At 47.4% G+C, this 12,284-nt stretch overlaps 1 protein-coding gene and 1 long non-coding RNA gene across 2 annotated transcripts in view; one reads left to right on the plus strand and one right to left on the minus strand.

Annotated features, from left to right (window-relative positions):
- Positions 1 to 662: 662 nt before the first annotated feature.
- LOC135328738 (uncharacterized) lies at positions 663 to 4,675 on the minus strand. Its single transcript, XR_010389759.1, has 3 exons — positions 4,581 to 4,675; positions 3,985 to 4,351; positions 663 to 3,769 (listed from the first exon to the last, which is right to left on the minus strand). It is a non-coding gene; the product is annotated as an uncharacterized LOC135328738 (long non-coding RNA).
- Positions 4,336 to 12,284, plus strand: part of SORCS3 (sortilin related VPS10 domain containing receptor 3) — a 321,068-nt gene continuing 313,119 nt past the window's right edge. Inside the window, exon 1 of the mRNA XM_026117524.2 lies at positions 4,336 to 5,110. Coding sequence (XP_025973309.2) covers positions 4,514 to 5,110 — 597 coding nt within the window. The 5' untranslated portion in view covers positions 4,336 to 4,513. The remainder of the gene's footprint in view (positions 5,111 to 12,284) is intronic.

A 12,284-nucleotide genomic window follows, 5' to 3' on the forward strand; every position in this document is an offset into this window, starting at 1 on the left:
GACATGAAACCTGCAGAATCTCTCCACAGAGTTTGAAACACCTGTGTCTTCTCTGTGGGCTGCTGAGTCCTTCACTCTGTGGTTGGTTGTGCAGGTTATGCACCCTTTGGGCCATCTGAACAGTGCATGAAGACAGTGGAGCTATCTGAGCATTCCCAAATGAAAGGGGCTCTGCTGTCTCCTGTGTAAATGGTGTTTGTGTAGAAGAAACAAAAGGAGGGGTACAGACAGGTCAGTCACCAGAGCTGGCATTGCATCTGCTCATGTGGGTCAGGTCCCGAGGTCAGGCTTCTGATGAGGCCCGTGAGTGTGTGCAGTCCTGCAGGAGGAGAAAGGGCATGGAGCAGCAATGGGCAGAAGGTGTGGTGGTAGTGGGGAGCCAGTCCACAACCAGCAGTGGAGATGATGATGGTGGGGTATCGATCTGTGTGGTAGGAGTTAAATCTTCAGTTCCCTAATCTTTTTTTTTTCCTCAAAATGAAACAGTTGCAGAATAGAAAAAAAAAATCAATGAAAACCCAAAATGATCAGTGCTGCCTGAGAAGGGTTTGGAGTGAAATGATTGCCAGGCTCTATTTATTCCTTTCTTTACATCTGAATAGTGTCATTAGACTTCTTCCACCCAAATCATCCCCCCCCCCCAACAAACACAACTCCCCCAATTGTCTCTTTCCTTAATTGAACCCAGCTTCCCCTTGGTTATAGGCATGTTCTGCTACTTTATATTTGTGTGACAATTTGCCTTTCAGAACATTTACTTACTTACTTACTTACTTAGAAATCTGCTGTGGTGCCTTGTGTTATGGCATATGGTTGCCTTACATCACTAAGCGATCAATTAAAAATCAACATGGCCCAACAGAATATAACACCAACCCCTGCTTCTTTGAATGGATGTTTGTAGGTGGATAGGGATTAAAGCAGATTGTAATGGATTAGACCAGGGATTAAAACAGCCTGTAATGGATACTGTGTTGGATTATTCTATTTCTATTCTTGGATATAGACCGTGCTAATCTGGGGCTGGTGAATGACTTCCTCACTGTCGCTGTATTGTGCACCAGGCCAGGCCTGGAGCAAACCTGGTATTCCTGCACCAGGAATGGTGTGAGCTGGATAAGGCCCTTCACTTGGTGCTGGTGATGGGCTCGCAGTTCACAAGTTGTGCAGGAGATGGGGGTGTTGCTCATGTTACCTTTGTCTTCTGGAGAAGGAAAGGGAGTAGAGAGCAACTGCTGCATCTCTTTGGCACCAAGGCCTCTGCTAAGGGCCAGGGGATCTGGCAAGGGAGAGGTTTTAAAAGGCATTATCAGTGCGACTTCGGCAGTGCCACCTGTTATTTAACAGTAATAAGCAGGTTCTGCTGAAGGGTTTCCAGGGCTTTAGGAACACCAGTCCTTTCTGTGGGTATCTGACTGACAAGTAAGAGCTTGGGGTAGTCTCGCTGATAGGGTATGAAGTGATTGTCTGGGACTGTCCCTGAATGTGGCAGATGTGGGTGATAAGCACAGGTGGTGATTTTAGGTGCAAGTAACTGCTGTCTAATCTGCAGGGTAGGAAAGACCTGCTACTGGAGTGCTGGAAGTAGCGCCCTGAAGAAAATGCTGGTGAACACACCTGTGGATAAAAGCCTGTCACATCCTGTGTGGTGTCTCATACAGCTGGGTTCTTCGGTGACAAAGAGGGATATGGTAAACATGGAGCAATGCCTTTTACTGGCAGGATTTGGGAAGGGAGATGTGTAGATAGGTCCTGTTTTGGTGTGGGTGGGTTTTTGATCATGAAGCCAGAGAATAGAGATGATATTGCAGAAATGAGGAGCTGATCCAGGTGTGAACAGGGACTAGGTCTTAAACAGTATCCAGCAAGGCTGAGAAGATAAAGGGATCTGGGTGAACTGCTCTCCTGGCAGTAGTGGTCACCCAGCAGCAATTGCTAGACCCGTGATGGTTTTTACTTGTGGCGACAGTGGTTCTGGACATGCAGAGAGCTTTGAGAGCAGCAGGGAGCTGCTGGACCCAGGGGACTGGAGAAACTTTAAGCATAGCTCAGGGACAATTGCTGTGTGTCACAGTTGCAGCCCCATTGGGTGAGGCTGGCATTAGGTGGGCAGTGCATCTCTTTGCAGTGCACGGCAATGGCAAAATCCAGGGATGGGGATGTGTGCTGCTGATGCCCTATACTTGGGACAGTCTTCTTGCAGCAGTCAATCTAGGGAGAGAGAATTAAGATACTTTCCCCTACCCATACTCTGTTGTTCCTTTGCAAGCGTCTGGAGGGTGCAGTCTTGGGGGCGAGCCTGGCTCTGTGCATGCAAAGCAGCCCCTGCTGCTGGTTTGTGCAACTCCTGCCATCTCCTCGCCCACGGTTGTGTGCATGTGGTTATGGAACAGCTCTGGCTCAAGCCCCCGTCACTGCTCTGACACAAATGTCGGCTCCTAAACATTTTGGCAGCGTATTTTGAAAGGGAGCTGAATACAGGTCAGAAATAACATCCCTTGCATTGGGGGTGGGTGATTTGCTTTCCCTGCCCCCACCTCCCTCTTTCCCTCTCTGTGTTATTGGGATTTCTGCCATCGGCAGGGCTGTGCCCACGGGTAGGGGCCCTGGCTGCAGCCCGGCTCTCCCCCCCGCCATGGCCCCAGTACTGCTTGTGCTTTCCTCTGCAAGCCAGTTGCCACCCCAGACCCTTTTCTGCCTTCTTGCAGGACAGCCCTTTAGTGACAGGTCCCATCGTTTGCAACAGCCAGCAGTGTTTGCAATCCCCTCTTTCCTTTTCCAGCCTGCTTCTCACTCTCCCCAGCTGCAGCTAGGCTGCACGGAGACCTCCCCAGCCCGAGCTAAACGCTTTGCAGCAGGAGGTGGCTAATGCAGGGCACTGGCTACCAGGGAACCCCCACTGCTCTGCCAGTCAGGGTGTTGCGATCACTGATCCTTTCTCTGTCCCTCCACTCTCTGCCGTGTTAAAAGACCTACATTGCGGGGCTTGGGGGGAAAGCTGTTGAGCTGTCCCCGCTCTGGGACAGGCAGTGCAGGGGAGAGACTGCGGGGAGAGCCGTGCAGTGGCAGATCCATCCTCGGATGGCAAAGAATGGCTGTGTGGTACGTGGGAGGGTGGGACGATTAGCATAACACTAATTATTGACACCCTTCAAAAGGGAGAGGAGAAGGGGGGAGGTTGACTGTGGATTTGATCTGGAGAGAAAGTGCCGATGTGTTGCTGCAGTAAATAGCTCCGGAGGGACGTGGCACCCGCACTGATGACTATGACAAGGGTGGCTCCCTGGAGGATGGGGGACGCCCCAGAGCCGTGGAAGGAGGCAGCGTGCTCCATCCCCTTCACACTGTGCAAATACTCACACCTTGTCCAGGGCTGAAGCTGCAAAGGCTCCGTGGGCTCTGCCAGCACAAAGTAGGTGTCCTGGGCCGGGGGATCGTTGCATCCCTGTGATGGGGGGGGGGCACTGCCGTGATCTAAGGACATACACCTTCCTCGCTCCTTCTCCCAGCACAATCCCAAGGTGATACTACAGTGAGCTGCCTGCAGAAATTGTTCTTTCTTGTTTCTCTTCCCCTCTAAAATAAACACTACCCGTCTCCTTTCCCAGCCGGTGGAAGGTGACAGGGCTGCTGGGGTTCCCATGCATACACGCGAGCTCCCAGGGCCAGGCAGGGATGCTGCAGGGCTCCAGGGCAGCAGGAGAGGACATATCCACATGCCTGGAGCCGGCTTTGGAGCGGTGCTCTGGATGGCTGTGTCCGTGGTACGCTGTAATATACAAGCACAGAGTCAGCCGCGAGTTATTCATCCCAGCTGCATTGCTTTATGCCCCTTACCCATCCCCAGCCTCTATGCATACACATACATACACAGATACAGATACATACAGGGAGGAATAGCTACACTGCTGTAAATACGTGCGTATTTATATTAGGAGCAGCAGTGAATGACGGCTGCTTTGTCTCCGGCAGCAGCACACGTACCAAATCAGGAGAAAAGGCCGGGTGATGCTCCAGCTGATTTGGCGCGGTGCGGTGTCCCGCTCCCGCCCCCGGCCCTGGCCCCCGGCGGCGCGGCGCGGCGCAGCGCGGCTGGTGACTCGCGGTGTATTTCGGCGGCGGCGGCGGCGGCTTGGCAGGGCTCGCGGCTCCTCCCCCCGTGTGGTGTTACCCTCTCACTTGATCAAATCCTTGAACGTGAACAGTTTCACTGAAAAGCACTTTTCAAAAAAAAAAAAAAAAAATCCACCAACAGTAAGGAACAGAATCTAACTACCGGGGAGAGAGTTTTTTTTCTTTTTTCCTTCTTTCTTTTTTTTTTCCTTTTTTTTCCTGGTCACCGTCTCAGAGGCTGAGAAAAGGGGAAGAGAAAGAAGGAGAGCGAGAGAAAGAGAAGCCTTTTGCAAATTATTATTATAATTAGAATCCAGCCCCCTTCTCCTCAAAAAAAGCCCTAAACCCAGCGCCTCACTCCCCCTCCTTCTCCAAGCCCCCCGACTCGCTCCGCAAAGGCATGGAGAAGGGGACTAACTGCTTTCCGACCTGCCACACGGTTTTTCTCGCCTGGACATGGCTCTTACTCCTTTCTTGGTGTTGCACCGGCGCCGAAATAACTTGCAGATCCTGCTCGTCTCCATCTCCCTCCTGGCCGTCCTCGTCGTCTCGCCTTAGGCAGGAGCAACGACAGCCGCCGCCGCCGCGAGGATTACGGAGCTGGCCGGGCGGCCGGGCGCGGGACTCGGCCGGGCCGGCGGCCGCCGCGGAGCCGCTGCCGGGCGGGGAGCCGGGGGGCCGCGCGGGGCCGCGGGGAGCGGCGCCCCGCTCGGCGGGGGCGGGCGGCGGCGCGCCCGGGGGCCGGGGCCCGGCGGCGGCGCGGGCCCGGCGGAGCAGCGAGGGGCGCCGGGCGCTGCCGGCGGGCGGCAGCCGGGAGGTGCCCGCGGCCGAGGGACAGCGCAGCGCCCGGGCTCAGCCCCGCGGGCCCCCGGAGGAGGGGAAGGCGGCGCGGCTGCGAGGTGCAGAGGAGCCGAGGCTGAGCAGCACCACCTTCGCGCTCACCGGGGACGCGGCGCACAACCAAGCCATGGTGCACTGGTCCGGGCACAACAGCAGCGTGAGTATCGCCGCTTCGGCGCGGCCCGGCTCGGCGGGGAGGGAGCCGTGTGCCCTCCGCAAGGCGGGATCGCGCCGCACTTGCCCCTGCGGCCGGGAGTGCGGGGAGGAGAGGGACGCTTGGCGAGCACCTTGCCTTTTTTGCCAAGGGGAGGGGGACAGGCAGTGGTTGCCTCAGAAACAGAAAAGTTCTTCTGGGAAAAGAGAAGGGGACCACCCCCGGCAGAGCTGTGATTTTGGGGGACAGCGCAAACTGAGGTCCACCAAGGGGGCCGGGCTGGCTGGAGCCTCCCCGCTTCTGCGGCAGGGGGACAGACCCTCTCATCTCTGTCCCGTGTTCCTGCACAGCTGGATCCCCTTCCTCTCCGTCTCTTTATACTATACATTTCGATGTGCTTTACTGTAAGCCTCTGTGCCGAGGGATGAGTGATGTACAGTGGTGGTGGTGGCGGGGGAGAAACCCTCCCATCTTCTGCTCTGCAGGCTGGAAACATGAGATAACCCATTAATTCATTAAGGGGTGGAAAGCCCCTCAGCATGTTACAGGGCTCCAAGAGAAGACAGGCAGTGTGAGCATCGTGAAAAGTTTTTTTTTTTTTAAAAACCGATGATGTCTCATGCCTTTTTCTGTGTAGTCAATAATAAGGAGGAGCTGTGTCATCCCTGAAAGTTTGTGGGTCTGTGTATGTGTGTGTGTGGGCACCCCAAAAGGCCACCCGCTGCAGCACTGTAATAGCTCAGGGCCCTCCCTCGCACCCTGCTCTGCAACGCCCGGTAGACAGAACTTCCAGTTTTCTTTTAACTTGGTATCAGAAATGCTATTTCTACTCTGCTGTAAAGCCTGCGAGCAGGCGTAATTTAAAAGGACTCTGGGAAACCCTTATGTCTGGTGACAGTGTTCCCATTCTTCTGATTATTATTGCTTCTTACTGCCTTTAAAATGCCTCTTTTATTGTTTTGCTGCTATTAGAAATGTGTGTAAAGCAATTAGCAGCATAAAATAGATTGGCTGGATTTTTGAATATATTCCTCATGAGACTGATTAGTCATTAAGAACCAGATTATCAATCTATTTACCTATCCATCCATCCATCCATCAGCCGTGGGTTAAGAGTGTGTAGTTCAGCCACCTCTTAATATTTTTTGAGTGAAAGTTTTTCTCTATTTATTATTCCTTAGGCAATACTGCTGACAATGCTGTAAATATTACTTTGATTTAACCAATTTTTAAAGGCAGTTGTGTTTGCCAGACATGAATTCCACTCTCATTAAAGATGAAAGCAAACATTCAAGAGAAAACAGCTGCATGGTATATTTTAGCACTACATTTGTCTGTAGGATTATTTATTTTTAATATAACATGTCATGTAATGAATGAAACAACCTATATGCCCTCTCTTTTGTTTTCATTTCAATGCTGAATCAGAGGGTGTTGAGTAAAAGAAGCTAAAATCCCCCCATTCTTTCCCAGCATGGATTTCCAATGGTTATTAGTATTTCTGGTTAAAGTAGCAGAGAAAACTCATTCTGTAGGCATTTGCAGAGGAAGAAAGGTTATTTTTTTCAAAGTGCAGGTCAGAAAGGGATTTTCAAAAAATACTCCCACGCTTCATTTCTTTTGTGGAACTATGCCATTTAAATAACTAGCTTCATTTATTCTTTAACTCCAGGTGACTGAGAAGGGTAATAAAGAAAAACTTCTCAGATTGTTCATGACTTTCCATTAAGATTTTGCACCTCAGTATACTGTGCGTTGAAAGCTTCTGACTCAAAAGCAAGAGGCAAGGTTGTTTATTACCAGTGTGGTGTTTGAGGGAAGGAAAAGCAAGCATGTTTAATAACTAATAGCGTTATCTCTTCATGATTTGTCCATGGCGAGGGTTGGCACTTGTAGACTTTTTCTCTTCTGTCTCTCACAGAGAAAACACACTGCGTTTAGTGATTAATTGGATTTTTTTTAAAGTGGTGTATTATGTGACTCTAGAGGGGAAGTTAAATGCTTGAACTTGGGTCCTTTTATTTATTAGCAGAGAAGGCTGAATCCAGTGCCTGCTTTTTGCTGCAGTTTGTTTTTTACTTAATTTTACTGTTGGGGTGGCTGTAGCACAGGGAGGGGAGGTCAAGCAATTTGCCCAAGGTTACTCAGGGAAACAGTAGTGTGGCTTCTTTTGCCAACCATGTTAGTGCCCAGTCGCACACCCTGAAGCATGTATTTTCTTAGGTCACAATAGACATAAAGCAGCAGGAGGGTGAATTGAAAATGGACAAAAGGTATTGACTTCTGTCCCATTATTATGCTAGATGTCCTAGCAGAGCAGATAGGACATGGCTGTGCCTGTTTTCAGGCTACCAAGACAGTACAGTGGAATATGGATTGCTTTTACCAATTCCCTGTTACTTCAATAGACTTCAAGACTGAGGCTTCTGTTGCTTATGATTTGTCAAAAATGTGATCATAGAATTTTCATGTAATGAAACAGTACATTTAAAATCAGGCATTAGTAGTGGGGCATTCCTAAGAACTGGATGGATTTGCAAAGAAGAGAAAGGATGGTAATAAAAAGTCAGGTTGTTACTGGGAAGTATACATCTCCAGGCACTCCACAGAGGGGAGATCTTTGCAGCTGCTGCATATCCCATTGTGTAGAATGTAAAAAAGCTGTTGTGTGGGTTTTCTTTTTCTTTTTCTTTTTCTTTTTCTTTTTCTTTTTCTTTTTCTTTTTCTTTTTCTTTTTCTTTTTCTTTTTCTTTTTCTTTTTCTTTTTCTTTTTCTTTTTCTTTTTTCTTTTTTCTTTTTTCTTTTTCTTTTCTTCCCCTCTTCCCCCATGTTCCTTCCCTCAAAATTCAATTTAACTTATTTAAAAGAATAATCCCTCCCAGATGTCAAATTTTTGTTTTCTCCATTTGCAGATATGGGAGTCAGGATTAGAATAGAAGCAAAGGATGGTGAGATCGGGGAATTTGGGTTCTCTGCTTTGTCCTGCCCAGAGGCATTTTCTGTGACCTTAGGCAAGACAATTAACCTCTCAGTATCTCCTCTTCTATGTTAAATGAGGATAGTACTACTTACCTACCACAAAGTGGTGTTGTAGAGCAGAATTAATTTCTGCTTTATACAATACATGGAGATCTAGTGGAAATTGTTAGGAGAATGCAAAAATATTATTCTGTGTACAAATGAGGTTTGTGTTCTTTCTCTTGTGTTCCTGGGAAGGGCACTCAGCCTAATTCAGTGATCTGATGTTGAAAAAAGAGAATTATACTTGGGCTTCAAGTATCAGTCTATCCTATAGAACCATTTATTGAGAGAGGTCACCGAAGCGCTTGAGGTACCTGGTATAGACCAGATAGAATGTTTTCTTGCTAAAGCCTTTCTGAAGGAAAGAGAATTTTTATTACAGACTGGCATTATTCTCAGAAGATCTGCAAGCCATTATTTTTTTAAAGCCATTCCACTCTGAAAACACACTGAGTACAAATGTGCCATTCAGGGAGCAGTTGTATCATTTACACTTGTTTTCCCCCTCTCTATATTTTGTTATGTTATTGCACTGATTTTTTCTTTGTTATGCTCACCAGATACTCTCTCTAAACTTCCTGTTCCTGTGAATATCATCTGATTCCTCAGATTATCTTTTTTTCCTTCTTCCCTCCCAGATTTCTAGGAAAAGGACCTGTGGAAATAAGTGATGGCACCTTTAATGCTGTTACGTCTTTAAATCTCACTATCTTGTTTCTAGAGAATAGTTTTCCAAGAGATTTCAGCAAGCTACAGTGGATAAAACACTCAGATTGCTCTCCTGATACGATCACTAGTGCAATGGGACATGGGGACTGCTGTCGTTAAGCACTAGAGTTATCACCCTGATGAATGTAGCTGTTTGTAGGAAGTATTTCATTCTGTCTATGCTTTTTCTGTGACTGCAGTGCACCAAGGTGTGTGGTTTCTCTTTTTCTCCATGTAGGAAGTAAACATACACATTTTTAGCCTTTTAACCTCTAGAAGTTGATCTCAGCATTATCTGTGAGAGGCCCCAGCTTACGATCCTAGTCGTGGGAAGAGCTGTGGTACTTTATCTCATGCAGTGGCCATCCCACGCATACAGGCCTTTGCTAGACACTGGAAGGCATTTCTGGGAACCAGAGGCAAACTTCAGAGCTAGTGTTAAGGATGAGAAAATGTGCTGTAATGCCAGAGTAAGAGCAGGAGAGGACATTTGCCTAAGGTGTGAGCAATATTGTAGGTTGCTTCTGCCAGGTCAAGTTCCCAGATGATCCTGGGGGTTGGATTTTTCATGCTATAGGAAAAATATGTCAGCAGTGCTTATTTTTATCTCAAAGTGAGTACTGAAGATTGCTCCTGCAGAGGTGTAGCATACCTAAGTGATGTTGCTTGTGCAACCATGCGAGTGCATTGATGCTATTTTATGACCCATGCTCTGAAAGTTGGGGAAGGCAGGATGAGAACTGGCAAATGACTGGACTGGGACTTTGTTTTATTCCTTGAGTCAGGCCTGTGTCAATCATGCTACGCTGCTTAGGTAAGAGGTCCAGCAAGCCTGCTGCTGCCTTCTGTAGTGTTAGCGTGGGTGCTAATTTCACCTCAAGACTGGGAGTGTGAGATGTTCCTGGGCGAAGAGTCTGATGAAGAAGAGACTAAGAGTACTATAGTGGCCTACAGCTACCTAAAGGGGAATTAGAAAGATGATGGAGTTTATCTTACCCATAGAGAGAGGATATAACAAGTGGCAAGAGCCACAGAATTTGTCAGATTAGACAGTAGGAAGAGCTTATTCTCTAGGAAGGTAGTACAGTCAGTCACCAGAACGGTGTGGGGATCTCCATTTTTGGAGGTTTTCAAGACCCACTGGTCTATCCTTGGTGACAGTCATGCTCCAAATGGTCTGTGGTTGGTGAAAGCCATGCTCCGAATGCGAAGATGGACTGAAGACCTTCAGTGATCTCTTCCAACCAACAATTTTGTGATTCTTCTTCTCTTGTCATCATCAATCCCTTTCCTTTACCTTCAGCAAGCTCTGAGGGCTGGCAGTGAAAAGCGAGTTGTACAAGAGCTCAGACTGAAGTCTTTCTCTTCCGGGAATGATTCTTCTGACTGCTGTTGGCAGTGTTCTGGTGTGATCTGCTAATGTACTGGTGGTTTGATGCTGAGACATTACTCATTCCCATGTGAATTACAAGCTGGGGAGGATGATGAGCTTGCTTTGTGCCAGGTAGTTTTTCATTAAGATGCCTAGCAGTGCTGTGTGTGATGGGCAGAGCAAGGTGGGCAATATTTACAATGCCAAATGGACAGTCTTGTTTGGGAGGGAGGGGAGAACGATCTCTAGGCAGGCAATGTTGCGTCTAATTGTCAGCCATGGGTAACTGCTGAAACAGTCCAGTTGGATTCCAGTCTAAAATGTTTACTCCTAGATTGTGAGATGGTGACTGAACAATCAGATTAATTGCACTGCATTTGATACATATTTTAATTGCTGTTCTAGACTGATTCTTTTTCAAATGGCTTTTGGCTAGGTTGTGGTTTTGTTGCCACTGAAGGTAGGCAGACTGTGTCACAATATCTTAATTCATTTCTCATTCTCTACTACCCTTAGTAATGAAGTTTGCCACTAAAGTCATTCTCTAGGACTTTGTCAATCCATCTTTAATTAATATTCTAATGGAAGATGGGGAAGTAGAAACTGAAGTCTCACATGGTAATTGCTTTTATGGCTGTGTTAAGTCAGTAGAGCAAGGGGAAGGTGTCTGGAAATTATTCTTTGGGTTATTTCTCTCCAGGCTGGTTTCATTGCAAAGTGAGGTCAATGCCCAGTGGATGGGCCTTTATGTTGCTTGTGGATTCTGTAAAGTTGGCAGATTCCCTGGGCCATTACCCAGCCTAGGGCAGCAAGTTGTTGATGTTCATGTGACCCAAGGCTTAATAACAGAATCTCTTCAGTTCCAAGTGCTTGTCAGAAATTTCCTTTCGGGCCTCAGTACTCAGTGGAACTTTTTCATGCTCAGGGATGAGGCCTTTGTGGCCAAACTTTCACAGCAATTTAAATGCAAACAGAAAAAGCTGTGTGATTATTTTATTTATTTTTTTTAATGGAAAACACTCATCCAATTAGATGACAAAGTGTTTTGAAAATAGGTTTAAACAGAGAATTAAGTTAGTCGAAAGAATTAAATGCAAAGCTGTGGGAAAATGAAACTTCCTGAGATTTTCCAAATTTATAGCTGGATTCATAGGTAGAGATTTTAGAAAAAGATTTGGAAGCAGTGATGTCTAATAGGTTAAGCACAGCTTGAGGAGAAAGACCTTTAACATTAGTTGTACGAAAAGATCCTGGGAGCCAGTCTTGCAAACAATCAAGGATTTGGTTAACTTAGACCATAGTGTCATGGCCCTTAAGCTCTCTGGATTTCGGTACGTGAAGTGTAAGAGAGCAGTACATGCTTACCTGAGTCAGTGTTCTCTTCCAAATCCAGATACAGTTCAGGTTCAAAGGCCAGCTCTGAGCTCATACTTGGGATTGATTCCAACGGCAAGGAAACCCATCAGCTGCCCAGTTAAGACTTCAATTAGATCTTAAATCCAGTCTGGAAATCAGGCCAGTCCTGGCTTCAGTTTGCATCTGAGCCCAAACTCTAGTGACTTGGTAGGGATATGGTCAGGCTTAGCTTCTAGTGAGAATCTGTGTTTGAAAGTGTGGAGTCCAGGCTGCCTCTAATCAAGAGAGTAAATTAAATGATGTGTTCCTTGCAAAGTATTGAATGCTGTGACTGCAGAAGGTCCCCAAAGCAGCAAAATATTTGGTTGGATCCTTGTTTAGCATAAATTGATATAGCATAAGGCTAGGCCACTTTCCTGTAGTTGAGGATTCAACCTGCAGTATCTTACAGGAATGAAATTTGGAGGATAAGAAGGAAGAATAGAGTATGGAGGCTAGGAAGCAGAGTGCTGTGTGTGGGCCAGTATAGCTAGGAGACCTGCAGACACAGACCTTTTATACTCCCTGAATCACAGCCACAGGGCTGTGGGTTAAAGAGAGATTCTTTCTCCCTTGTGCACAGCCCTTCCGGCTCCTTTGCATGGCCCTCGGAGGTGAGAGTTTTACCTACACTCTTAAGTCATTCTGGAGTCTGATCTGGTGACGCGCTTGGCAGAGCCC

This window comes from Dromaius novaehollandiae, chromosome 6 (genome assembly GCF_036370855.1).
Source record: "Dromaius novaehollandiae isolate bDroNov1 chromosome 6, bDroNov1.hap1, whole genome shotgun sequence".
In the NCBI taxonomy this organism is placed as follows: domain Eukaryota; kingdom Metazoa; phylum Chordata; class Aves; order Casuariiformes; family Dromaiidae; genus Dromaius; species Dromaius novaehollandiae.